This window comes from Acinonyx jubatus, chromosome X (assembly GCF_027475565.1).
Source record: "Acinonyx jubatus isolate Ajub_Pintada_27869175 chromosome X, VMU_Ajub_asm_v1.0, whole genome shotgun sequence".
In the NCBI taxonomy this organism is placed as follows: Eukaryota; Metazoa; Chordata; class Mammalia; order Carnivora; family Felidae; genus Acinonyx; species Acinonyx jubatus.
The window spans coordinates 88,286,384-88,313,985 of NC_069389.1; the positions used below are offsets into that span (position 1 = coordinate 88,286,384).

At 44.6% G+C, this 27,602-nt stretch overlaps 1 protein-coding gene across 1 annotated transcript; it reads right to left on the reverse strand.

The window, feature by feature from the left end:
- Positions 1-3,022: 3,022 nt before the first annotated feature.
- Positions 3,023-26,798, reverse strand: CAPN6 (calpain 6). Its single transcript, XM_027054892.2, has 13 exons — positions 26,650-26,798; positions 20,328-20,507; positions 11,733-11,864; positions 10,523-10,731; positions 9,820-10,012; positions 9,067-9,260; positions 8,748-8,825; positions 8,456-8,642; positions 6,795-6,917; positions 6,414-6,616; positions 5,709-5,830; positions 5,230-5,366; positions 3,023-4,718 (listed from the first exon to the last, which is right to left on the reverse strand). The coding sequence occupies exons 2-13, from the start codon at positions 20,490-20,492 to the stop codon at positions 4,536-4,538; spliced, it is 1,926 nt and encodes a 641-aa protein (XP_026910693.1). The 5' UTR covers positions 20,493-20,507; positions 26,650-26,798; the 3' UTR covers positions 3,023-4,535.
- Between the last annotated feature and the right edge of the window lie 804 nt (positions 26,799-27,602).

Sequence of the window (27,602 nt, forward strand, 5' to 3'; positions counted from 1 at the left end):
AAATAAAAAGTACTTATCCTGAAATATAAGATCTTGCATGATTCATTCCATATGTTTCACCTGCAGCAAGCTAATTGTTTTTCTCCAAACATTCCATGCTCCCTTGCAAGTCATGTACACACATCATTCTCACTCCTTATAACTGTTGGTCCCTCTCTTCTTCATTTGATTAATTGTATTCATCCATTAAGATGGGCTTAGATATCACTTCTACCAGTGTTTCTTGACTCGGGGGGTTCGGTGTGTCAAATCATTTACACTATGTGCACTTTTAAAATGAAGAGTTTTAATTCAAGACATATATGTCAACTAAAAAATGAAAATAAATATTAAACAGAACTTCCAAGATTTCTGGGACAATATCAGAAGATCTAACATTCATGTCATTAAAGGCCCAGAGGGGGCAGAAAGGAGATTCATGCAGAAAGTAACTTTAGAAATATTCATTGCTGCAAATCTCCCCAAATTTAATCAAAGACATAAATTTACAGATGCAAGAACTCTGTGAACTCCAAACTGTATAAACTTAAAGAAGATCACTCCTAGACAGATAATAAAACTGCTCAACATGAATAAAGAAAAATCTTGAAAGCCGCTGGGAAAAAATGGCACATAATATATATGATAACAATAATTTGAAACAGAGTGGATTTCTCATCAGAAACCATGGAGGGTAGAAGACAAAGAAATGTCTTTAAATTGCTGAAAAAGTGGGGTGTCTGGCTAGCTCAGTCAGTAGAGCATGTGACTTGATCTCGGGGTCGTGAGTTTGAGCCCCCATTGGGGGTAGTTTACTTGAAAAAAAAATAATAAATTGTTGAAAGAAAGAGATGCCTAACTAGAATTCTATATCCAGTGAAAATATCCTTCAAGAATGAAGGCAAAATAAATTCACTCCTAGATGAAGAAAAATAAAGAGAATTTGAAAACAGGTCTCAAAGAAATACTGAAGGAAGTTCTTCAGGCTGAACATAAGTGATACTGGGGAGAATCTTGGAACTTCAGGAATAAAGAGAAATAGAAATGTCAAACATAAAATACTATTTTCCTCCTCTTAAGTTTTTAAAAATGTGCATGACCATTGGAAGCCAAAAAAAAATTATAACTTTGTCAGGAGGAGTTTCTAATGTATTTAGATATGCTACCTATGAAACTTTAAAGGATCGGTCATGGGGTGAAGTGATTGTAAGGCTTTACTTCTTAAAAATGTATTTACAGCAAAAGTCAGTTGAGTTTTTGAAAAATGCACATAGTCGTGGAACCAACATGATGGTCAAGATACAGAGTAATTTGGAAACAATAAATATGGGCATTGTTCCCCAAAGTTCCCTCAGGCCACTTTGTATTCCTTTTCCTTCTTCCTGTCCCATTTCCCCAGGCGACAAATGATCAGTTTTACGTTGCTAGAGAGCAGTTTGCATTTTCAAGATTTTTTTTAAATGTTTATTTTTCTTGAGGTGGGGGGAAGGGGCAGAGAAAGAGAGAGAGAGAGAGAGAGAGAGAGAGAGAGAGAGAGAGAATCCCAAGCAGGTTCCATGCTCAGCACGGAGCCCAATACGGCGCTCCATCCCATGACCCTAGGATTATGACCAGAGCCAACATCAAGAGTCAGATGCTTAACCACCTGAGCCATCCAGGTGCCCCTTGCATTTTCAAGATTTTATATGAATGGAATCAGGCAGGTTGCATCCTCTTGTTCTGGCTTCTTTTACTCGGCGTAATTATTTTGAGATGCACTTGTGTTGTCGTTATCCCACACCTATCAGTGTGTATTATTGCATTGGGTTCCTTTTGGGAAAACCAAGTCTACTGACAAACTCTATGTGTGCATGTGTAAGTACATATGCGCACATGTAAATGAGAGAGGTAAAGATGCCAAGAGAGAAACATTTTGTATGCTAGCTGGACACTTCTTGGTACAGTCTTGTGGATATACCGCTGGTATTGTAAGTGTAGGGAAGATATTTCCACTTTCTGTGGGACAGCATATCTTCCCAGAAAGGGTCAAGGTCTACGAGTCAATAGATGTGATTGCCTAAGAATCATGACATGATTACTGACCGAACAACCTTGAGTAAGGCAGTGAACCTCTCGGTGGCTTCGATTCCTTATTCTTGAAAACAAACTAACAAACAAACAAAATGTGAATAACAACAGCACTTCAGTATAGTTGTCATGGGCATTAAAATGAGATGTGAAGAATACAGATGTGAAGAATATGGAGCCTGACACATCGCAAAAAATCAAAAAGTGTTGGTTCCTTTTCTGTTCTACCTTTTAGTTGGGGGAAAAACATTCTCATTCTGAAAAAAAAATGTAATAGCTTCTTTGAGCTTAATTGTAATATCATAGTGCCATCTGTTGACCATAGAGAACTATTACATTACTCGTACAGTACAGCTCATTTCTGACAAAGCTCTACCGCATCTGAATACCCGTATTTAAAAGTTCGTCTCTACTGTGTTCTGGGCTAGTGCTGTAGCGACGGGTTAAGGACTGTGCTGCTGAGCTTGCAGACCCCTCCCCTGCCTAGGTATCCTTGCCTGTCAAGAGGCAAAGATAAAGAAAAAAGGGGAGCTTCCGCGTACCACCCCCCTCCAGATGGGCAGATGAGATATTGAGGGTGGAAGCGAGTGAGTGATGTCTTCACATCCATTTGGCTCTAAAGGAGATGCGGGGAGGAAGGCTTTGCTATTTTCTCCTGTGGGGAGGTCTGCCCTTGCAAGATATGGCCACTGTGGCTTTGGCCTTGGGTTCTATCTTGTAGGGGCTTCAAAATCGTGTAACCCCCCAATACCACTCAAATATCCCTGAATGTGGACTAGAAGAGGGCCCCTCTCCATTCTCTTCTCCCAACCTCCCCATCCCCCACCTGGATAAAGGACTGCACCATCAGAACGTGGCTAAGGCCTCTGCACAAACTCCCCTCTCCCCACTCCCAGTTCTAGCGGCTCCAAAACAAGTCTCAAGAGATGGTCACTCTTGCCATCTCTCCCATCCCATCGAATCAAGCCAAGACTCGTCGGTTTATTGAATGTGAACTTTATTGTGGTTTGGATTATGTAAGGCAGTGTGGTGAAGGCACTGCAGAAATTACACAGACTGAAAAACATGGTAGGAAATCAGTGAACTAAAAAAAAAAAAAAAAAAAAAAAAAAAAAAAAAAAAAAAACCTACAAAATATATTTTTAAATGAATGCGTGCTGGACTAGACTAAGTACTACAGCTATGTTTTTTCTTCATCATTGCGGAAGCGTTGAAATATTGTCAGAGGTGGGGGTTGGGAGGAGTTAGGGAAGGCTTCGTGGAGGAGGTGGCATTTATGCTGGACCTTGAAGGAGGGGTAGAACGTTGATAGATGAGATGGGGGGGAAGAACAGTTCAGAATGACTGACCCTAGAGAGAATTCTGTAGAAACACTGAAAAACAAGAGGGCAAACAAATGCCCCCGGGGAGGGAAGCTTCCCAAATGAAAGAAACGCCTGAGGGGCCTGGGATGGGACCCAGAATCTCAAGCCCCCAGATGGGGTCTTCAGTACCAATGATATTAGGAGGCACAGGACAACAGGCTTGTTTGTAAACCTAGCAGCAGCAGGAGATTTCACATTGCAGTCAGGGGCCCCAAACTGGCTATCCTATGCCCGGGTGGGTTTTCTCATCCTTTCGGGAGCGTGTGGTACTGCTTTGTCCTTCCTCGTGCCCACTGACTGCCTGAACGGTAGTTCGTGCGCGCCTACGTGCGCGTGTGTGAGTGTAGGTGTGTGTGGATGGGTGGGGGACCGAGGCTTCGTCTCCCACTGCAGCTTCTTCCACTTTTCCCTCTTGTGGCACACAGCTGGCTTCCACTGAGCTGGAGCTCAGGCCCTGCCCACTATCTAGGCCTCACTCAACTCCAGCTCGTCATTAAGCACCTAGGAAGCTTCCTCAACATGAAGGTCAAACCTACTGCGGGGGGGGGGGGGGGGGCGGTGACTCGGGTGAGGGCAGGACTACACTTTCCGGAGGTGGTGACGGAGGCGGCAATGGTGCTCGTGGTGATAAAGGCTGGGGACTTAAAAGCGGGTGCTGGCCGCTGGGTCGGATGCTGCTGGGAGGTCTGTAGTGTTCAGTCAGGAGCTGGGATGTCAGGCTAGACCGGCTTGGCCTTGATCACCCCTCCTTCCTTCCTCAACACGCCCTACAGGGAAGATAACGCTGGGCACCCGAAAGCAGCGAAGACATCTGTAGGGTATCCAGGCTCTTGTTGTCCTGCTTGAATTTCACCCCCGGAAGCCCCGGAGATCTTTTGTTGGCAAACATCTGTATGACCTCCACATAGAACTGTCACCTCCCCCTGTCCAGCTGCTGGAGGTATATAGGTTATGTAGCTAGTGATGCTACTTGGATTGGGAGGTATGGGGAACTTATGAGAAGAAAGGAAAAGTTAGTTACTGTGAGTTTCTTTCTTTCAAAGGATTATGAATTAGGTAAGACCTGGCATCTGACAGAAAAGAAAAGGATGGACAGCTCTGTCAGGATTCGCTAGAGCTGAAGATTTAGAGCTCAGTGAGATCATCACTGGAAATAACCTTGAAGCTGATGTGGCCCTGCTTGACTTTGGCAGTCGGGCCGCCTTTCTTGCGCAGGTACAGAGACTTCAGATCACGGCAGTCACTGGGGTCAGCATCTAGAGTAACCTGCCCCAGGAACTGATCACAGAATTTTCGGCTGTTCCACACCTGGAGAGACGATTTGAAAGAGTGAATATGAGCCACCCTCTGCGAGACTGGACTTTGCCCCGTGGCACCTAGAACCCAGTGCGGAACTTGGAAAGGTCTGTTTTAAAACCAAGAGACTATCTTTCCTGATATGTCTCTGGCTGACAGGAAGATACCGCACAGAGTAGAGATGAAAAGCCAGCCAGCAGGGCTCAAGGGACGCCGCGAGCTAGGAGACGGCTATGTAAAGGCGGACGGGCAGAAGCATCAAGTCAGAAAAACAGCCAAACCGTAGCGGTCCGTGCTGACCTATCCCTGGTCAGGATAAGGGTCATCTGAACTGGCATATGGTGCTCGTGGGATTTTAAAGTGCCTGCCGACATGTGTACCTGTGAGCATGTGGACTTCTGCCCACAAGGAAGTGAGGATAACCCTTGCTCTGTATCCTAGATAGTTGAGGCACTGGGGATAATCTAGAATCCTGTACGGAATGTGAGCCATCCTGGGGGGGGGGGCCCGTTCACATTCTTACCTGCACTATAATAGGAATGTCAGTGGTCCTTCTGTAGAAAATGGCCTGGGTGTCAAAAATGGCATGAACAGTATTCTTTTGGACGGGAGAACGGACTTCCTCCTTTCCACATTTGATGATCAAATATGGATTTACAGCTGGAAAAAGTGGCAGTTGCTTTTTAACAGAGTCGTTAAAGTTTTCTTTCTAGGTAGTCAAGAAAGTATTTCACTAGGACTTGTAGCATAGCATCTGGGTATCAGAATGACCTAGAACTTTTGCTCCTGATTCCCTTTTCTTTTCCATACTTTATGAAAGGGAGCATTGTGTAGACCTTGCCCAAACAAGTTTACATCCCTTTCTCTGTCAAGGTTGACAGCCCTCCGGACTTCTCTAGACTGAATACCGCCGGAGACAATCATTTGTGACCATCTTTTCTAGCCATACATGCAATAAATGCAACCAAAGTTTGCTTCCCCAGACACCTCTGCCGTTCTTACTTTCATTGGCATACTTCTTCTCCAGGCCCTCAGCGCTGTGAACAGTGATCTGGGTAACCACCTTCGGGTAGCCACGAGCCAGGTTCCAGCAGGACATCTTGGGCATGTCCAGAGTCAGTTCCCTGGAACATCAAAAAGAAGATACGCCACTGATGATGAAGGCCCTCTGATGAGGAGACAGGCCTGCCAAAGCAGACATTGTTGCTGAAAGGCATGGAATGCTGAGTGACCCAGCCCATTCCTCCTCAGGCATAGCTTATATTTTATGAGTCTGTTTTGCTTTCCCCTCGCTTTAAGGACCAGCAGATGAAGATCAGAGTAGGCATGGCTGGGGTGAAAAGGTAGCTTTGGTGACCCAGCACTCGGAACACAGCACAGGAGCAGTGAGGAGTGCCAGCTGTTGGAGAGAATATAGAGTTAGCCGCAGAACGGAAGATAAGATATAAGTGGAAAAGCTTAGGTTAGAGGCCCGTTCCCCTTAAATGGCAGCTCAGAGCTCTGAAGCTCAGACCTCTCCTAAGGAATTTTTCATGGTTGTGAAAATAACCATTTTGAGAAATATTTCTACCGCCATCATTTCAGTGAAGTCTGACATGAACAAGTTGTCCTTTTGTGTGTCTGTACAGGAGGAGCAGGGTCAAGGAGGTTAGGATTGGAGGTAAAGCAGAAAATAGGAGTTTGCAGGGCTGGCCAAGGAAGCTGAACCTGAGCTGGACGGGCACTTCAGAGAAGATTCTCAGGAGAAACTCGCTGGTGCGGCCATGTTGGAACATGGTGGGGACAAGCACATAGTTGCCTTTCTTCAGGTACTTGCTCAGAAACACAGTGCGAGTGTCGATATAGGTGGAAGTCCCAGCACGCTCCTGGATGTACAGATGGTGGAGGCGGAATTTGCGGTTCATTTCCACCTAGAAATGAAACGGGATGAAAGGCTCCATTCTGCTCAGATCACAGTGTTTGTGTTAGGAGATCCTAGGTCCTCTGCTTTCCTTATCCTTGGACCTACCTTCAGTCCCCTAACTGCAGGCCATCCTAATTTCAACTCTGGTTGCCATCATTCTCTCTGCTTCTAATGCCCATTCTTACCTTGAAGAGCTCAAAGCCAATGATGTAGTTGTCAGGTCTTCCCATGCGGCGGTAAGTACGCAGGTCCTTCTGCTGCAGTGACATGATGACCTTGTGCCCATCCTCGGGCACAGTAAAGATGTACTAAAGGAAAGAGGCCACCAAGGAGCTTAGTTAGCACTTTCATTTCAGATGAGCCGGCTCAGATTTCAGGGAAGAAAACTCTACACTGAGAAGTCGAGACTTGCATGATTTTCTGGACTTTGCCATTGACCAGACAATGAGGCCTTGGATAATCCATAGACGTGCTAAGTGTAGGTCATATCTTTGGTCCTCCCTATGACATTCAGCATGGATTGAGAGACAACTTCATGCCTAGATCTTTGATGCCAAAGAAGGTATGATTTGTTTTGATAAGTTCTCGGTAAGATCTTAGGCTTTTTTGTTTTGTTTTGTTTTGTTTTGCCCTTTGCTTTTAAAAACTGCACACAGGAAAGTTCCAGAATCTATAAAGGCAAAAAGCACTTTTGTGTGACTTAACCTGACACTATAGCCACTCCCTTCAGCTAGCCTCCTATAGCTAGCCCAGATGTGTGGCTTGTGGAGGGGCTGGATCCACTCCCTTAGAGAGGTGATGCTTTGCAACCACCTCTCCAGGGAAGGCTGCAGACCTGTGCTAGAGACTTTGAAACCTCATCTGAGGGACCCATGGTGCCATTGGGAAGTAAAATTAAAAGGCATTTGAATGTTCACTCTGTCGCTGTCTTGGTGTTTCTTTCTGTCTCTCTCTATCTCCCCCTCAGATCTTGTTGCTCCCTCCCTTTCACAAGAAACAGAAAATAAATTCAGAGCCATAGGCTCACAAGGACCCTAAAGATCAATCCTGTGCACTGTGCAGACAGTTAAGAGTGAAGCCGAAAGCCCATTTCTCCAGCTTGCTGTATGTGCCTGATATTTGAAACATCTCCGGGGTTGTACATGGAGATGAGGTAGAGGGCAATGGGAGCTTTCTTTTCTTTAAGGACAATCAAGATGAAAGGAATGGGGAAAATATATGAGTTAAGTAAATCAGTCTATTAATCTAGTGTTCTTCAAATTGCGTGGCCAATGAGGCCCATGGAAAGAAAAGACACACCCATGTAAGGTGGCAATACAGTCAGAATTCTTGTCTCCTGTGGGTTACCTCTTCAGCACATTATGGGGTAAAACCATCAAGATTACTATAGATTCAGGCTTTGGATGTTAGGATTTTTTGCTTTGGGGCGTGCCTGGGCTTGAGGCCTAACGTATCCTCTGGAAGAGCATTGTAACAGAAGATTGATGGGATGGCCTCACTGACAGGGTAGTGATTCAAATCCTGGGCAAAATGACCAGGTTCTGGCTGAGAAAGGAGACACGTATAGTAAATCCACCCCCAAGAGAACAGTTGCGCAATAAGGAAATGAAAAAGAATTGAGAAAGCGTCCGGGAGCAGATCCTTTGTGTCCAATGAGGGACAATCACAAAAATCCATACTAAGCAGTACGGCCAGGAGAGCGGCAGCCAGAGAAGACTGCTCAGATGGAATAATGTTGCTGCAAATTGAAGAATTCATGTCAAAGAAATACTCCGAGGTGAGACCTGAGTTCCTATTGCCTTGCTAGGTTGGAGGCAAAGGAAAAAAAAAAAAAATGGATTCACACCTGGGGATTCTGCAGGAAGGTATCACGGTTGTTATAGCAGCCTCCTGACCGGTTCATCAGGGGATCATCATCCACAGTCCAGCATCCCACCACCGATTCCAGCGCTTTGCGGCCAAAAATAGGGTTGTTCACATTGCGGCAGACATTCAGCTCATGAAAGTTGCGGCAAAAGTCCTCCAGGCTCATCCTGAATGGAAGGAAGGCAGGAAAGAAATGAAGATGGTACTTAATACCTCCCCTTGTAGTTCCATGTGGAGACCCAATTCCCTTAGCACAGAAAACCCCTCCTCACCAAAACTCTCCATCATCAGACATAACAAGCCCCAGGTTCTTGCGATCGGCCACAGTCAGTTGCTGCCACTCTTCAGAGCTAGAGGCAAATGAGCAAAGGAATAAACCATCATTTTTGCCATTAACTTCGTACAGTAAACAGGATGCTAATGGACCAGAATGCATGGGGATCGGACCTGCTTTATTTCACCTCCGGCTGGGTCACAGACCCCACAAATGTCACTAAGCATTGACAGCACACTAGCAGTATGGAGGGATGGGGCGCGAGGACAAACTATAGGGCTTTGGAGATGTGGCAGTCCAAGGGAAATGTCACTCACATTTCACTCCAGGGGCCGCTCCATTCCTGCCGTCCCAAGGGGTTCCTCAGGCGAACCATATACAGTTTCTCAGTACTGAAGACTTCCACCAGTCTCTCCCCAAGACGGATCTTACGAATGTCAGTCATGGTGTAGGTATGGCCCTTCAGTAGGCCCCAGTCAGTTTCAACTTCTTGTTCCTCCTGATTGGGAGACTGAGAGCCAAGAAAGATACATAAGGCCACAAGAATTGGGAGACCCAAGGCCTGGCTCCTCCTCTTCCTTGATTGGTTTACCCCAGTGGGGTTAAAGCTAGTTCTCCCTATGTGGAGAGAAATTTTATCCAGATATCTTGACTTGGCACAAAGCAAGTGAAAGAAAGGAAATACAGAATTTAATATAACAACTCAGTTAAGCAATTCAGATTGAAAGTACCCACAGTGGTACATTGACATGAGCAGCTTTAAATTTTGGTGGGGCTGGTTTATTCCATGAGCAAACAGCTATAACCTCACCTGCAGGGGCAGAGGCAGAAGGAAGAATTTAGCAGAGGCTATTTACACCAGCTCAGAAGCTGCATTGGCCCCCAGTGGGATGGTTGGTGCAAAAGCATAAAAGGTTAAAGCTGTACGGTCTCTGCTCCAGGACTCAAAGTGTACTGTTAATTTTCTGAGTTCTGCAATGTCTTTTCCTGAGTCTCGGGGGTAAGGGTGACATTCCCTACTCAGTTTTGTAGAGTGAGCAAAGAATGGTTGTTTTGGGGTGACAACAAACCTCAATGGAGCAACAGATCAGTCCTCCTTTGGTAAATGTTTTGTAAAGTTCCCCAAACAGCTTATACTTCTCCTCAACAAGCTCAGTGTATCTTCCCTTCTGCATGTCAACAGTTTCAGCCAACGTGCCAGTAAAGTCCACAATGATATCAGTGGTGGTCAGACCATCGAGGGCTTCATAACAACCAAGCAGCCTGGGGGCAAATACGCAAGGTTATCTTTGTAAATTTACTTTTCCACGTGAAGAGTATCTTGTTCCCAAGAATTAGAGCAGTCCCTGCCCAGCCAGCCTTTACCAGCTGGCTTTTCTCTAGGTATGAAAATGAGAGGTATTTTGAGATTATAGGCAGCGATTTCTAGGCTTAGGCTGGGTTGAACAAGGACAGTCCATGAAGAAACTTCTTTCTCCAGGTAAATATTAGAGAAGGAGAGAATTTGAGGCTACAATGCCATCTGATCTGCAGAATAGCCGCAGGAAGGGGCACCTAGGAGCAGGGAGGGTTTTTAATGGAAACCAGCACAGCTCATTTGTCTATCATCCAGGATTTCTGAGAGCCAGTCCCATGCCCAAAGCAATGCCCTGGATCTGACTGATGTCCTGCCCAGTGTAAACTCAGGGGCTGGGCTGGCAGAGCACGAGCTCCCAAGGACAAATGTGGCGTTCCTCTCCTCGTGTGCCCTTGAGTGGTCAACCCCCTTCTTACTTTGCATAAGCCTTTTCCAGTAGAGCATTCCAAAACTCATTCATGGAAGTGGAGAAGGAGAAAACCAGATCCCCATTGATGGTGGGCAACAGGTCATCAATCACCACCTCAGTCCATTCTCCGAAATGCCAGAAACGAAAGCGAAATATTCCAGCATATTTATCTAGTTTCCGAGGGTCCCATTCCTGCTCCTTATGGTTGGGAATTGTCTGGAAACGTAAAAACATTCATACAACTCTTATTCACCACACGATATCCAACAACTGAGATTGCAGTTGACTTCTGGCAAATGTATATGGCAACAGGAAGCACATCAAATACATTGGGTTTGGGTCTAGGTTGGGAGGTCCAAGGTTGGGCATTTTTTCCCACAGCTTTCGCTTCCCTAGTTCAGTTTTGCCGAGGATAGCGTTACCGTGCCTGAATGCACACAGGATAACTGGGGGGAGCCAGGTAGGGGTTGAATTGTTTCCCATAGATAATCTCAAACTTGATCATGAGATACTGTCCACACAAACATATTCATAGTGGCATGTTTACCCACCTAAAAGACAAAATCAATGAAACTACAAGGCCCAGTGTTTAAAGGCCCATCCTAGAGACTTCATGCAGATTCTATCGAATACAGATTTTATTCACACCTTGAATAAAATTATCTTTAGGAAATTCTCTTTTTTATATGCAATTACAAATTACTCTTCTAAAATTATTTTTTTTGAAGAAAAATCAAGTCAACACTCCACTGTCTTCAACTCTACCTAAATGCCAAAGGAATTTTTGTATTCGATAATTTATTAGAACTGTTTCAAGGAACTATTTCCATCTTTCTTGTCTTTTCTGTTACCCATATCTGTGATCTCCTGGCCCCTGCTGGTACTCTATAACTCCATTTGGTACAGAGAAGACAAGTGTGCAGAGCTACTAAGTCAAAGTACTGCCAGTGACAGAAGATCAGCTCTTGTGTGACAAAACCAAAAGAGCAATTTTAATGGTAAGAATCTAGGTGAGTATAGAGGCAGTCACTGTAAAGTTTGTTCAATTTCCTGTATTTATAAAAAACCCTAATAATAAATGGAGAGAAGTCATGTAGTTAATATCTTCGACTTCAGGAATTGAACAATCTAAAAAACTTATGACCTGATGTTTCCCCAAATTACTAAAGAAGACAAGAAGGTGGGAACTGAGTGAAGTCTCACAAGAGGGGGGATACCTTTGTCCAGTGAGACTCCTGAACAGCCAAACAGGAAAACGCAGAGACCATCGGCTTGTGCCCCAGTCTCCCTTGGATTAGCTGGTGGTTGCTGATGTTGCCCACAATCAGACGGGGGTCATCACAGATGTCCTGTGGATAAAATCATTGGTTCTGAGAATGTGGAAAGGGTTTCCCGAGGGTCAATGTGAGCTGAGGGAGGCAGGACTTCCATTAGTGGGATAAAGTGAAGGTCGGCACGGGACTAGGCGTGGTGAGGAAAAGTCCAAAGCAGATCATCTAGCCACAGGAAAAGGGTTATGTGGGGAATAACAGGAGAAATGGGAGGAGGGGACACGTGGAGACAGGTTGAGATGTGCTGGCCGGGACCCTCAGAGCTAGCATTGAAATGTGGAAGAGTTTCCACTCTAGCAGGGAGCTTCTGAATGGAACTAGAGATTAGCACATTGCATTCTGCTCCCATTTGTCAGGATGAAATTTCCTGAAGCACCTGTTCTCCCTCTCTGGGAAAATGAATTAGGAGACCTTACACAGAAAGCCCTCTCCCAACGTAAAGCGAAGGCAACAGCAGTCTCCATGGCAACTAGATTTTTCCACGTCTGGGGGAAAAGAGCGTCTGCTGGAGTGTTCCTGTGAGGATGTTCTGAGGGAAGCTAGACAGAGTGGGGGAAACATTTGTTTGGGGTGTATGTGTGTCTCTTTCCCCAACATGTCAACAGCTGTGCCTTTCCCATGTGAGTGGGAAAATGAGACCCAAATACAACAACTACAACACAACGTCTGAGGGCACATCAGAATTATCTGCAAAGTATAATCAGTGTCTAAAGGAAAGATCCCCAATGTTTCCCTGGTGGTAAACAGAATAGATTGAATAGCAGTGGCAACACTCGAGATGAAGCTTTGGGGATGACTAGCGTTAGGTAGTTGGACAAGGGAGAGGTATGGAGGCATAATGAATAGAGAGACCAGCATAGACAAAGGCATAGCCGCATACATAACATCGTATAATTGAAGACATGATTGTGTGACTCAGAGAATCAGCACTTGCAGAGTTCAAAGGCAGGAAATACCAATGAAGTCTTGAGTAGCTGGAGAAAGCTTCGTGGAGGAGGCCGTTGGCCGGTACCTTGACATTCTGCTTACCCAGCAGAAATAAATCCTCGTCTCAAATGGAAAGAAAATCTAGACATACATCCTTTTAAAATTTATTAAATAGAGACAGCTATATTTTTCTGCTTCTCAAACCTCTTTTTTAAATGGACATAATTCTCCTTGATGAAGGGTCTGGTCTACAGAATGAAACATTCCATATATTCTTTAAAAGCCAAAATAACTCTGGAAAGGAATAAGCATTCTAGGCAGGGACAAATCCAAACTGAAGATTAATTGGGCATCCCTCTGCCAAAAGGAGAGGGTTAGGTGGGTTTTCAGTTTTGGATTTTCTGGTCACTTTTTTTTTAGACACATACCTAGTGTCTCATCATTACTTTTTTGTCTTAGAAGACTTCTATCTTAATATTTTTTTATGGGGTGGAGGTTGGCTGTTTTTTCACTTATTGAGAATAAAGCAGGTGTGTTGGGTATTGAATTAGGCCCTGATACTCTTTCTCTCCTAATTGTCTCTTTGCCCTTTCTAAGATGAAACTAAACACAGTTTTCTTTTGTGGGTCAAGTGTTACCATTTGATTTGGAGCAAGACATCAAGTTATCCAATGATTTCTTGAGTTTAGATGACACATAGAATTGTTGCTTAGCATGGAAAAACAATAAAGTGACCACTGACATAAGGAAAAGTGTCCTTTTAGATTATTAAGGCAAATGATTTGCTGGTTTTATGTAAAGTTATTAGTGGTGGGAGTTACATTACAGTGTCTTGGATTTCCATAAGGCTCTCATTTCACAGCAGGGATCCAGGCTCAGCCAACACTTTTGGCATGCCAACTTTTATTCAAGATCTAAAGGGTCACGTAAATGAACAAATACATGTAAACAGAACTCAAATTGAGGAACTGGGTAATTATTCTCCTATAGATCTAAGCTGAGTGTGGTCATTGTGTGTGTGTGTGTGTGTGTGTGTGTGTGTAGCTGTATGTAATCACAAAAGAATATACATTTGGGCCCAAGATTCTGTATCTTCTATTTCCTCTTATAAACTGGCCCACGTTTTACTTCACCACTGTTCATACATGATGGATAGCCATTTAACAATGGGTTTTAAAACCTGATAAATTAACAGGCCATTGACTGTCAAAGCTGAAAGAAATTTTAGGGACTATTTATTCAATTTGCTTATTTTACAAAGGAGAAAACAGGCTCAGAGAAAGGCAGCAACTTGCCCCCCACCGGGTGTGCAGGTAGTTTAGTAGGAGACCTAGGATTAAAGTTTTAGGTTCTTCGAAAGCACGTATACTTTGAGAAGGAAACTCAAGACCTCAGCTGGCCCATCCATTTGCCTTTAGGTTAATGGATGTCCACCACAAAAAAGGTAATGTTGTGCAGCTCTTCAGGGACAGAGCTGCAACCACCTGTATCAGTCATCCATCCCAGTGTTTCATGCCTCTTTCCTTAACGCTCACCTAAAAGCTCTTCGTTGTTCTGGAAGACTTGCTTAAGTTATATCTTAGCTTTTGGTTCCAGGCTAAATGTCACCAACGGGCTTTAAACTCCTCAATTTAATCAACTAAATGTGAACCAATCTCTTATGTGTGTCAGCACCGTGATATGAAACATGGGTGAAAATCTTTATTATGCCACATCCTCTACCTTTTTAAGGAAGTCAGAGAGTAGAAAGGGGCTAAAGAGGTAAAAAGGGTAAAGGGTAACAAGCCACTGCAAGTCAAAGAGCCAAACGGACTTTTTGGCGACACACTTGAAAATAATGAAGTGGCTGCTGATTGACTTTTCCCATAGTTTTGGACAACAGGGTGTCTTCCTGTTGGGAGTAGGGAAGTAAGGCTGGAGAAAATTTTCTGTAGCTCAGAGCACAGATATAGAGTACAGATGGGACATTTCAGCCTGAGCTCTGCTAGAGTGGTAAGGAATGGAGTTGGGGAGAGGTCACGGCTCACATATTCACATATTTGGGTGGCTTGAGAGGGAGGGGAGATGCTGGGCCCCTAATGGCTCCCAGCTGTGTTGGCACAGTTGCTGTGATCCTTGAACTGGGCTGTTTGTCAAGGCAAAATAATTTCTTAGGGGGAAACACACACAACTAGGAAGTTGGACACCAAGAGTAAAGCCAGGAATGGTCTCTGCCTATCCCCATCCCTGCGCCAAAGCCTTCCATAAGCAAAACAGCTTCTCCAGGAAATATGTTCTCTTAGCTGAGCCCTGAGAGAACTTCCCATTGCTCTTAGCTCATGTCCTTTCACATAGACCTCTGGAAGATTGGGGGAAGGGAGACATACAATTACAAGCCTTGGAGCCCTACACACATCATTTTATGTGACTCCCTTTGCACCCACAGCATCCACATCTTTCGCAATTTTTTTACACAGGTGAAAATTGATGTCCCAGGCAAACCTCAAGAACCACAGCAAAATGAAAGGATGCCTAGAAAACCAGCAACCAGAAAAGTGGAGGCGTTTTCCAGAGTACTCCATGAAGTCTTGGAGTACTGATGGGATGGGGGCATGGACAGCTACAAGTGAGGCCGGCCCTGCAGTCGATACATTATGACTAAAGTCCAGCACTCTAAGTGGTTCTAGAAGGCTCAGGGCTGCCGTAGAAACTGAAGAACCATCTCCAAGTGGGGCATTTGTAGGTAGACCTGGACTTGGGGACCAATGTTGGACGAGGCTCTCAAGGAGTCCACTTTACCTGCTGGAGAATTTTACTTTTGTGTGAAGATTTTGTCATCAGTAAAATATTCACTTCCTTCCTAACCCCTCTGAGGGAAATTCAGTATGAAGTCTGGGAATTAAGATCTTCAGCCTACCTTTCACTTCCAACCTACGCAACCAAGTCACTGCCTAGTTATCTTCTTACTTGAACCTTCATAGTTCTGGTAGAAGACTCCAGATATAAATCTCAAAGTGCTTTATTGGGAAGAATTCACATATCCGTGCAATGGACTTCTGTATAGCCACAGAAGGGACAAATTGATTACCTGCTGCCATATGAATGACCCTTGAAAATGTTATGCAAAGCAAGAGAAACCAGCTATTTTTATGATTCTGTCTTAAGTCAAATGTCTAGAATTGGGTGAATCTAGATAGAAACTAAAAGGAGATTATTGACTACCTTTAATGGAGGGGGGAAGTTTGCTCATTGCAAATGTGTACGAAGGGTCTTATTGGGATGATGTGTCTGTGCTAAAACTGGATTGTGGTGATGTCTTCACAACTTTGTGAATTTACTAAAAATCATTGCATCGTACAATTAGAGCAGGTAAATTTTATAGTATGTAAATTGTACTTTGATAAAGCTGTTAAAACGGGGAATTTAAAATAAACAGGAAAGTAAAGTAAACAGTAAAGAGAATGGGCCGATTCAACTCTCTTCAACTGTGTCAACAGTGGAAAACATTAGGACTAATCAGGTTGGGGGACATGATCTCCGGGAAGAACAATAAATGTTTGAACAGCCTAGGCTGAAACTACTGTATAGAGGTGTCACATTCAGTGGGAAGCTGGAAACTTGTATTAGCACCGAGAAAAGTATTTCCTCTTTACTGTTTCCTCACAGGCAATCCATCACCAAGGCCTGTGTATTCTTCTAATATCTTCCCTTCATCAAACTTTCCCTTCCATTCCTACCACTTTGGCTTTTATCCAGAACCCCGTCACCCTCCTCCCATCCAGTGTAGTGAAATGGCCCTTGGGGAGGGTATTCCTAGTGGAAGGACCTGGGCAATGGTAATGGTAGTAGAGACCAAACTCAAAACTCTACCAGAGCTGACAGGAGATCTTGTGCAGGTGCCCTCACTTCCCCCACAGCTGGCTGTGCAAACCCCCATGAGGGCTTGCTCCACTTTAGTCAGGGATTAGATGTGTCTGACTCTAAGACACTATTGTAGCTGGGTATGAGTCAGTCAGGAAAAAAGCCAGAGGCGGATAGGAGGGGAGAGTGGCTGGAGAGAGCTGGAGAAGAGATTTTTTATGGGAATTTGGCAGCCAGATTTCAGCCTCAAAATTTTACCTGAAGCCTTGCGATCGGTATAAGCCTCTAAGTCAGTATAAGTCAGTAAAACTTAGAGTTTACTAAGACTATATACGTTGACACGCCAGAAGGGCAGGAAAGTTCAGGAGTACTTCTCTCAAGCAATATACCGTTGTACCCCAGGAAGCTAGGACAATAGCCGCAGCCATTGGGCCAATGAAGGAGTTAAGGAGAAGGATTTTTCTATGGAGGGTACAGGCAGATGAGCTGGCCCTGAATAACTGCAAAACATTCCCATAATCCCTGTCTATCCAACGTGGCTCCTTAGGGCACAGCAAGGAAGTGGCAAGTGGGAAGAAGGGGAACTCAATCCTACCCTGGGATACTGGGAGCTTGGCTGAAGTCATTTTGGTTCAACTAGCAGTGGAGTTTGCAGGCATGAAGGCTGATAAAGGCAGAAGCTTTTCAGCATGGGAAAGGAAAGCAACAGAAAACTATCAGGTTAATCACGCTTCTTCCATTTTAAAGACTTCAGAAAATAAAGCCTGGTTGAGGATGAGGCTGTGTGGCATGCCAAGGGACAAGATGTCTGAAAGCTTCCTTGCAAACCAGGATCTCAACCTTGCCAATGAAGCGGGTGAGGCCAACGACCCATCTGGTCTTCCTGAGCCAACTCGGAGAGGCCCAGGGCTGTCTCTCAGCTTTCCTGATGGAAGGCCAGAGAACTTTGACGTGGTTCTTGACCACAGGCTTGGCCTCCACTCTGGCTGGAAAGGAATCCACAGCTTTTTGAGGAGACTCAGACGGTGGTCCAGAACCTTGTTTTTCCCTTACTTCCCACAGGAGGCCCCTTCCCCGACCATTCCAATCTATGCGGATCTTCCCCTTCTTCAAAACCCTATAGGATTTACTGTCTGTATGCCTGAAAATAGCATGTCTTATATCGGGCATTAATTTATTATTTAACTCTTTGATAGCTCAATATCCATCTCTCCAGCTGGAATGGGAGTGCCTCACCCCAGGCTGTGTCCGTAAATTGCCCAGAGGCTGAACAGAGTAAGTCAATAAATGTTTCTCAAGACTCTCCCTTTGGGCTGAAGACTAAACACACAGTATGCTCTCAAAAGGGAGAGTATGGATCAGTTAACTGATCATATTAGTCAATTAATTGGCATCAACCCAATGAGAAGGAATGTGAGAATTGACTGGTTGGAAGCTACCTATTTTAGCAAGAGAGGAGACACAAACAAGCCTGTCTCCCTGAAATAGCAGCATGGTAGTGTGAAAAGCAACTTTGCAGTCAAACCTGGATTAAAATCCCAGGGTATCGGGGTCTGACCCCAGGCAAATTATTACCATCTTTCTGAAACCCAGTTTCCCCATCAATAAAACAGGCATCATATTTACCTTTATTTTTCAAGCCAGGAAAAAACAGAATGACATTAAAGAAATATGTGAGATACCCACCTTGCCCAGCCATGACAAATAAAGATGAGGTGAAAAACAAAATGTACAGAAAACTCCAAACACAGTCTCTAGGCCCATAGTAGGCATGACATAGATGCTGATTCCTTTCTCTTTCCCATCCCAATTCACCCTCTCTTTCTGCTATCCCCTCACCCTGGAAGGAGTGGGGAGAGGCAAGATGGACTATTGCCATGGTTATTAAGTTCTTTCCTTCCTTGCTAATCCATCTAGGGTTCAATCCACAGATTTGGAAGAAGAAGGCACAGGACAAAAGACTGAGCCAAGACCGAGGAGGAAACCTGTGCCTAAAGACCGGCCAGTACAGGAAGCACTGTCAGCTTGGTTCACGTCTGGGAAATGGCTTCACGTTGGCCTGTGATTTTGCTGCCCATTGGGTCTCCTCCTATCTCCTCCAGGACCTGTCCCTCATCAATCATTCCTTCTCGCTTCTGTGTCTTCAACCTCTTCTTTACTGTTTCCTCCTTGGCCAAGAAGTATGTTCAAGCCTGTCCTATTTTAAAAAGACCTCCCGCCACCCCCCGGAAAACCTCCTTCAATTATCTGCCTCCCTTTGAGCTACTTCCACCCCATCAATCTCCTTCCTTTCATACCCAAGCATCAAAACCGAGAGGTGCGCCTCATTATCATCATTTGTTCATAAGAGTGGCTTTCAGCGACACAGCTCTATTTTCTCCGTGCATTTCTGGAAAATGAAACAAAACAAAACTTACCTCTCTGCATACCGAATTAGTGGCTAGTGAGTTCTGCTCATGTTTCCCAGATTTTTATTGCAGGTCAGTGCACTCAACCACTGGAGGCACAGAAAGTCAAGAGGAGCGTAGTCTTCCTTCCAATGGAGAGAACTTCTCCAAGTCTCCCTCTCAATGGCTATCATACTTGGTGGGCAAAAACTGAGACATGTCCTTTGAGTCATATAGAAAAAACAAGAGCCTTGAAGTGACCAATGTATCTTGGCACCACCTGGTGGCAACCTACATAAACTGAAGTAGCTCTTGTGAGAAGTCCATTTAGGAATTGAAGCTGTGAAAATGGCAACTAGAACGTTGCGGGTAAAAGCCTTGCTCACTGAAGAAAGCAAACCTCGAGTGCACAAAAAGATACGTCAATGCATGGAATCAGAGCGTTGTTGGGGATATTGTGAAGGCCCAAGAATCTGCATTTCATAACAGCCCTCTGGGGCCTATATCTCTGGGGTCACCACCCACTTCGGGAAGGGGCTCAGGTGTAATATCTTTCTTCCAGTGATAATGCCCTTTAGATTGAGGGCAAGGTTGCCATTCATTCTCCAGATTCCATCATCCTATCGTTTCATACATTGAGATCCCACTCATGCAGGGCTTGCAACGAGGTCCTGAGACTTACTTTAGAGACACAATATACAGCTGTTCCACAGAGAACCATAGTAACTATTAAGAGATGGTAAAAGACCTACACTCCTACTTAGATCCCACTTCGCTAATTGTGAGGGAGTCTAGATGATGGTATGCAAAGAGCAGCAAAGAAGTCTCCTTCCCCCAGTGCAAATTCCATCTTGTCCTCGTTAGAGTTCATTTCATTTATGCTCCTCGCATAAGGAGTTTTCGTCCTCACAGGTCGGAGATTATCTTGAGGTTGCTATGATAGGTAACTTGGTCAAGAGACAAGAGTATAATTGCTTTTTGAGTTACGACATTTACTAAAGTGAAGTCCTGAAAGCAAGCAAGCGTGGCATTTGTTGTTGTTTATTTTTTTATTTCCTTTAAAATAACTAAATCTGACCAAATTTGACTGAAATTCAACATTCCTCAAGCTGGAGCCAGAAACACAGATCCATAAAACTTAGCATTTTAAAGCTGTCTCCTAAATTGCTTTCCGTATAGTAGGCTGTGTAAGAGAAATAGTGGACCAGGCAGAGTTATGATGAAAGAGATCAAGAAGGAGATAGAAAGTAAAACAACAACAACAACAACAAACAAACAAAAAACAAAACAAAACAACAAACAGCAACAACAAAAACCACCAAGTTACCTGGGGACGTTTCCACACCACTTTCCCGGGAAGCAGTCGGTTGTAGAAAAGTGAATCGTTCTCAGGCAGAAAGGTTGGGTCACAGAAAAGTCTTCCATCTTTGATACATTCCTGCTTCAGTTCCTGGTACTTCTGGTTTTTGAAGAGCTTCAGAGGAGGACCCATAGTGCCGAGCTACGTCTACAAAGAGAAAAAAGTGTAGTCATTGGAGAAAGAAATTCTTACGTCTGTTAAAGATCACCTGAGATTAGACCAACAGTAGCCATCCCAGGGACTTATTCCTGGAGCTAGGCACTTGGAGCTTGGCTTTAAGAAAAGTGAACATTTCTATAGAAAGTAGGGTCCAGACTCTGCAACCAATTAGCTTAGCATGGGGCTTTGGCTTGGGCGCCTAAAACATTTTGGAGCCTCAGTATCTTCATTTGCCAAATGGGACAATATAAGCCGTAACAATATTATCCAAGAAATAGATAATAAATGTTACGATTGCTAGTTAAAAGTAAGTCATTATAATTTAAAGGGCAACTTTCCATTTTAGTTGGCAGAGAGGAGTTTAAAGCAAAGGACAATTCTAAATTTGAAAATAAAAGGAGAAAGTTGTTTTACTATATTCAGAATAATTTGGCGCCCTGAAGGGCCACACACTTTGTGCTTGTGGGGAGAAGCAGCCTCTTTCACTTCTAAAGAGCCCCTTTACACAATTCCTTCCCTTTTATCATTTAAAGAGCTTTGCATTTTTTATTACTGGCCAGGAAGGCTAATGCAAGCAACAGAGCTCAGCAGATGGCCTCCAAAGACAAGGAAAGATAGAAAGATTGTGTGTGTGTCTTTCTTCTTCAAAGTGTAACGTGCAATCATTTGCCCGCCTTAAAAAGCGGACTCTGAAATTCAATTACACTGATTTGATGGACTATAGATTCTTATCCCATGGCAATACACTGTTGCTTTCTTTTCTTTAAAAAAAAATCTCACATGGCTAAATAAAGAATTAATATAGGGGCTCTTCAAGCAATGTCTGAGTGCCCCACGCTCAAATGTCCCTAACAACTGGTTTTTATGAGGATAATTTGAAAGGCAACTTTGATTTAAATAGCTTTGGGGTGATAATAGGGTTCTCAATGCCTTTGCGTGATCCACAAAGACAGATTTGTAATGATTTTAATGATTCTCTCTTGACATTCAATGGTTAATAAGAAGAGGGTTGTGAAATTTACATGATGCCAATCATTTCAAAAATATATTTTAAGGACAAAATAGATTTTATCTATATTTCATGATTACATGAGGGTGGAAACAAGAAAATCTGATTAAGGTCAGAGGATCTGCTGAAAAGTGGACAAAGTTTGAAAAAAAAACCTACTTAGCACTTTAAAGAGTGTCTGTGTAGGTACCACAGCTCCAAATCCAGTTGGTAAAGAGGAAGCCACAATTTTATAAAAGGTGAAATATTAATCAGACTTCTCTACTACCTCATTTCATGTCCTTTCAGTATTACATTGAGATGCCTTACCGGTAAAGCTGTTTTCCTATTTGAAAACCATAAAAAAATTGAATTCGATGTTATTCGCAAACGACAATACATATAGACAAACTTACCTTTTCTCTGGGTCCAAGCCATAAGAAGCTGAAAATAACTATAGTTGTTTTTTGTTTTTTTGTTTTTTTTTTTTTTTTATATAGCCTTATTTATTGACAATTGCTTTTCGCATTGAAGGCTACGGGACCCGGCAAAATACCAAAACGCCTTTAGTCATCAGACTTAAGTGTGTTCACATATTTTAAATATTGAAGTGTATCTCATTGTATTTAAAATCATGAGTAGTATCAGTAATAGTTTTCCATTAAGCAGCATCAGAGCCAATCTGAATGTATGCCCAGTCTCCTTTCTGGAGTCTGTTACAAATGGACCCTAATTTTCACGTGCGCTCGAACTTACAACAAACACTACTGTGCCTCTTGCTTTCCCTGGAAGGTTTGGTGGACCGCCAGAGGCTGGGGATTGTAAATGGAGGATAGTCTGGGGCAATTAGGGTATTTAGTTTGCCAGAACCTCCGAGGCCTTGAACATTTGGGATAAATGGTTATTTCCTGTTCTTGGGAAGGCCCTCTGCCCCCAACAGTCTCCCTTGCTACTCAGCCAAATGACGAGGCAGGCAGGACCCTGCAAAAGAAATCCCTGTTATATAAGGAGAGCCCCGTCTCCAGACAGAAGCAGCATGAATTGAAAGGAAAATCAGGTTTGATTTGAAAAACCAGTATGATCCCCGTAGACTCTTTCAGAGGCAGCATATACAGTTGATGTGGATAGGTCAAGCCTTCTGGGTGAGGGCACCTGCATTTTGGGGGTGCAGGGTAAATAGGGAATAGCAGGCTATCAGCTTGCAATTTGACAGGCTTTCGTTAGAATAAAATTATAGTCCCAAGTCCCATTGGACTTGTAGAGTAGAGTTGAGCCCCATTTCTGACTAGGTAACAGGAGAAATGTGTTCCATTGCTGCGACCTTGGTTTCTTTGTGCCTCAATATTCTCATCAGGGGAGTGGGGTTATCTATCCTGCCCTCCTTATAAATGAGATGGTTAATGTAAAAGTATTTTGAATAAGTAGAAGGGGCTCCATAAATGCAGGACACGCATTGTAAGTGCTCTCATTGGCTGGCACAGAACTGGGCACACAACCATTGTCCAGGAAATATTTGTTGAACGGATGGATGTCTTACGTAGGCAATGAACGTTTGCATGGCAATCTATCATTTGAAATGTGCATTTTGGCTCATGGTCTCTTCATGGCAGCCATGTTTAGTAGATATTATCTGTGCCCCTCATGTTGTATCTGCAGAAATGGCAGCTCAGAGAAGGGGCAGCTAGAAACCGGCAAAGCTGACTCAAACCCGGGTTTGTGTAATGCCTGATTTAGCGTGCAGATTTCCATCACACCACACTGCTCCTTTTGGTCACTGCCTCCTTAAAGGCGGGATTTTTTTTTTTTTTATGCTCAAATGAGGAAAACCCTCCAAAGAAAACATGATACCTAACTTTGAGGCATTCTGCCTAGAATTTATTGCCATGGTAGATATTGAAAAGGGTCTTTATTTCCACGGTTTGATGATCATGGGAGAATCTGAACCCTTCCCATCTGAGGGTTCATTAGTGAAGTCTGGGGGAAAAAAAAACTTTTGGAAACCCAGAAATTTGTAAGTTGGGTTTGTCATAAACATAAACTCGCCCCGTCAGAGCTTAGGAGAGTGGGGAAGGGAATGCTCCTTCTTGGTTATCTTGCTGCACCCAACTGTGAAGACGAGAGGGCCTTTAGGTTAAAGACCGCATATTAAGAAAGTCAGTAAACAGAATCAAAGCTAGGGCTTTAGGCGTCAACCAAAGGGAGCCTCTGGCTAACAAAGGGAATGTGCACGTCGTCTAAGATGAGGGACCCTGGGTGTCCCGGGGTGGGGGTAGTATCATGGGTGGTTGGCTGAGGCAGAGTGTGGGGTTTTGCACAGAGATAGTGGTCTTAGGCAGTACTATTTCAATTAGGACCCACGGCCTAGAGATGGAGTATGAAGAAGGCTGTGTGGACACAGGCAAGTGGGAGGGGTGGATCCAGAGGATGGAAAGTTGGGAATCGCCAAGGGAAGTCGAGGGAGCCTGCCACGTAGAACACAAGGCTGCAGCTAGGAGCTTTCGCTACTCACTGGCCTGGAAATCGTGGGGAGCTGGGCAAACTCTTAAGAAGAAAATCACTTGTTCTCCACCTGTGGGTCAGCCTTCACATGGAAACCAGATTTGGCTCTAAAGCTTGAAATCTGCCTCAGTCTCTTAAAGAGAACCGTTCTCTGATAGAGGAAATCCCGTCTGCAGTTTACAAACTGCTTTAGATTGGGGTGAGTGGGAGAGAAAGGGCGGGCATTTAAGGGGGTGAGAGGGAGAGATCATGGCTCTGGAGGTGTTATTCCTGGCTGTTTTTTTCCCCTGCTGCCACCCTCCCACTGCCCCCGTCCCCACTGGCGCCAGTGTCCCCCCCTTGTGCTGTACTTGAAGTGAAATGGGAGATCATAGCAATTAGGAATTTGCAGAGCAAACTGAATGTGGAAGACCTAGCTAGTGACCAAGCTAGATCTATGGACACGCATCTACCAGGGAACATACGGCTGATCAAATGCATATTGGCGGCCAGACATCCCGGGGCCTGAACGGGACCATACAAGTCCTCTGATCCACCTTTATTTAGGACACATGTACTCAATCCAGAGAGAGAAGACGGTTCAAAGAAACTCAAAGAAAAAAGAGCGCACAATTTCCTTTCATTCCATCGAGGAAACACTTTATCAAAACATACAAAACAATTCAGAATCATAAAAGGCAAACAAGGAGTCAGCAGATCCGGGATCAAGTCCCACACGCCACCCTTTAGTGTCGGCAACATCTCTGTCCCTCAGTTTCCCCATGAGCACAACGGAAATACGATGGCTGCCCCGGGCGCCTCAGAGTGTTATTGGGGGAATCTAATGAAATTAAGCACTGTTTCAACAGCGAAAACAGCTCACATGCTTAATTTCATTAGATTCCCCCAATAACACTCTGAGGCGCCCGGGGCAGCCATCGTATTTCCGTTGTGCTCATGGGGAAACTGAGGGACAGAGCTGTTGCTGACACTAAATGGCAGTAGTATTAGAAAACATTCATCGTTAGCAAATTACATCTCTTTTCTGTCCTTAGTGGAAAATGAGATTTGATCACCTGCCTCAACTAAGACACTCATCGACATTTAAAAGACCAGTATAAAATGGCCCCTCTGCCATTCAGTACGCACTCTCTCTTCCACCCCTCCTTTTTGGCTGGCTTGCCCCGCTACCCACTTTCCCCCCCTCGTGGATGAAAAAGCGCATCCTATAAGTCTAATTTTACAGCCTTGCGAGAATCAAATTCCAATTTTTGTAGAATGTTACACTGGAAGGACTCTTAGAAATCACTTCGCCCAACTTGCTTTTACAGGAAGGTGAAAACTCGGGCCCAAGGTTACACAGTTTACACACCTCCTGCTTTTTAGAATCCTCTCTGTCTTCTTGCAAGAATGCACTTAGGAGTTTTGTGCGCAAATTGTCAGAAGGTGAGATGATTTCAAATCAAGGCTAATCCAAGAAATACTGTTTGGGGGTCACAAAGAGATTTTTTCTGCTTTTAATTTAGGAACTGAAACACCCAAGGATGTGGAAAGACTTTTTTTTAACCTATTCCTGACAACACAAGTGTTTAGACTTTTCCCTAGCCTGCTAGGGACTCTATAAGGATAACTAAAGAATACTATTCCAATTCCAAGTATTCACAGGCGCGCGCGCGCACACACACACGTACACGCTCGTGCACACAAACAGCCAGAGGAAAGAAAGAGTTAATTAGCAGTCCGCCCTCCACCCACCCAAAGAATCTTTTTTTTTAATTCCCCCAACCATAAAACGTCCTCACTTTCACAACAAAGATTAGCAAATGAGACATTAGCCACCTTTCAATAAAACATTAATACAAATCACAATGCGTCATCCTGAAGCCAGAGGTGACTGTCAGGATGTTAGAATTTGTTTAATTTCCCCATGTGTTTCTAACCAAACTTCAAGCTCCAAAGCCTCGGAACCAATCGCAATTGCAATACTCTGAACCTTTTCGTTTTTCTGCCCTGCCCTCTCAGCCCACTCTGGTCAAGGAGCCCAGTTAAGCCCCTAGCTGCAAATCAAAGTTTAAACTAAAGCCAAAGTCAGAGAAGAATAAAACCAGGCCGGCCACGGGCTGATAATGAAATAGCCAAGATCAACCTGTCACCAGGGCAGGAGGACCCCCGGCTGTGCAGACAGGATAGCCACTCCCTCTGCTGCAAAAGCACACAGCCTGTGCACCCCACTTCCAAGGGCTTTTAAAGACCTTTTGTGCATAGTGTAGATCCAAGCTCATGCCTGCAGTTCAATAATTTGCCCACAGCTGGGGGTCAGCAGAAGCTAGAGGGAAGCACGGTCAGCCTGGTTTCTCCCCCTCACACCTCTCTCCCAGGTTTATTCTTCCTTATCAGGAAAACCACGCCACACCACGCACGCGTGCGCACGCACACACGCACACCACCCCCCCACACACAACTGACCAGATATCACCAGAAAAATCTCATCGCCAGGCAACCACAATCACCCCCACACACCTACTCGATTCCGACAAATCCGAAAATGGTAGCTGCAGAGTTCGATGAACTCTAAAGTTCAAGTTTCTTCACCTCTTTCAAAAGACTCCAAGTCACCAGCAGATAAAACTGCAGGGCGAGTTTGCAAATGCCCTCGCCGCTCACCTGAGTTATCCCAGGAGCCCTGCTGCTGCTGCTGCCGCCGCTGCTCTTGGCCAGGTAACCCCTACCAAGTCTGTTCAGTCAGTGCGGCTGAACAAAGATTCTGGCTTTCTTAACCTGAAAACTATTTGGGCTGTACCAAGCTCTGCTCACAGGGGGAGGTGCCTTGCAGAAACTTCAGGAGCCTTTGCCCCGCCTAGCAGTCAGAAACTGATCCTGAGTCATGAGGAAAATCTGGAAAGCGCCCCTGCCAGATGTGCAGACGGGATGCCCACTCCAGATCCACCCGCCAGCAAATTGGAAAACTGAGGAAGCCACGTTTGAAAGCTCTCTCTGTTCCAAGGAGACATAGGACTTTCAGGGAGGGGGTCTGATAGATTTCTGACTTTTCTGTTCCCGGGGTTAATAGTGCAGATGTGGACATTACTCAAGAGAGGACAGGGAGAGAAAAATCTTGAAGGGTCGACAAAGTTCTTGAGGGCTAGGCTGCAGATGTCTCACAGCGATGGGGGCTCCGGGCAGTGAGTGGGAGAGAAAGTGGAGCTAATGGGGCACGGGAAAAGAACAGATTGCTTTGGGAAGCAACAGGTCACATTTGGCCAAGGGCAGAGAGAAGGGAGCATTAAGAGGAAAGCGAGTGGAGATTGATTCCACGGCAGTTGCAAGAAGCCTAGTTTCGAGCACCGAAGCGGGCGGTGGCAATCCTGCCTGGCCGTGTTAGGTGAAAAGCAGGGCAAAGGTGTCTGCTCAGAAAAGCCAACCAAGAGGCTTCGTGGGGGGGATACCTGTAAAATGCTCTGCTGCATCCCAGTCAGGGTCCTGTTCCCTGAGACATTCACTGGGACACGATCCCGGGGACACAGTTCTCAAGTTGTTTTGTTTCCATTTTCACAACCTACATCTCATCATCTCATTCCCCAGCGCGCCTCACCAACGTGGCATCAACCTTTTGACCT

What these genes read in the sequence shown, in the direction of transcription:
- CAPN6 (XM_027054892.2), bottom strand. Translation starts at nt 20,492, where the DNA reads ATGGGTCCTCCTCTGAAGCTCTTCAAAAACCAGAAGTACCAGGAACTG. An exon ending in AGCGGCCCCTGGAGTGAAAT is followed by an intron (nt 8,826 to 9,066) that starts GTGAGTGACATT and finishes ATTTGCCTCTAG; the next exon opens with CTCTGAAGAGTGGCAGCAAC. An exon ending in GAAGAAGTATGCCAATGAAA is followed by an intron (nt 5,367 to 5,708) that starts GTAAGAACGGCA and finishes CACTTTTTCCAG; the next exon opens with CTGTAAATCCATATTTGATC.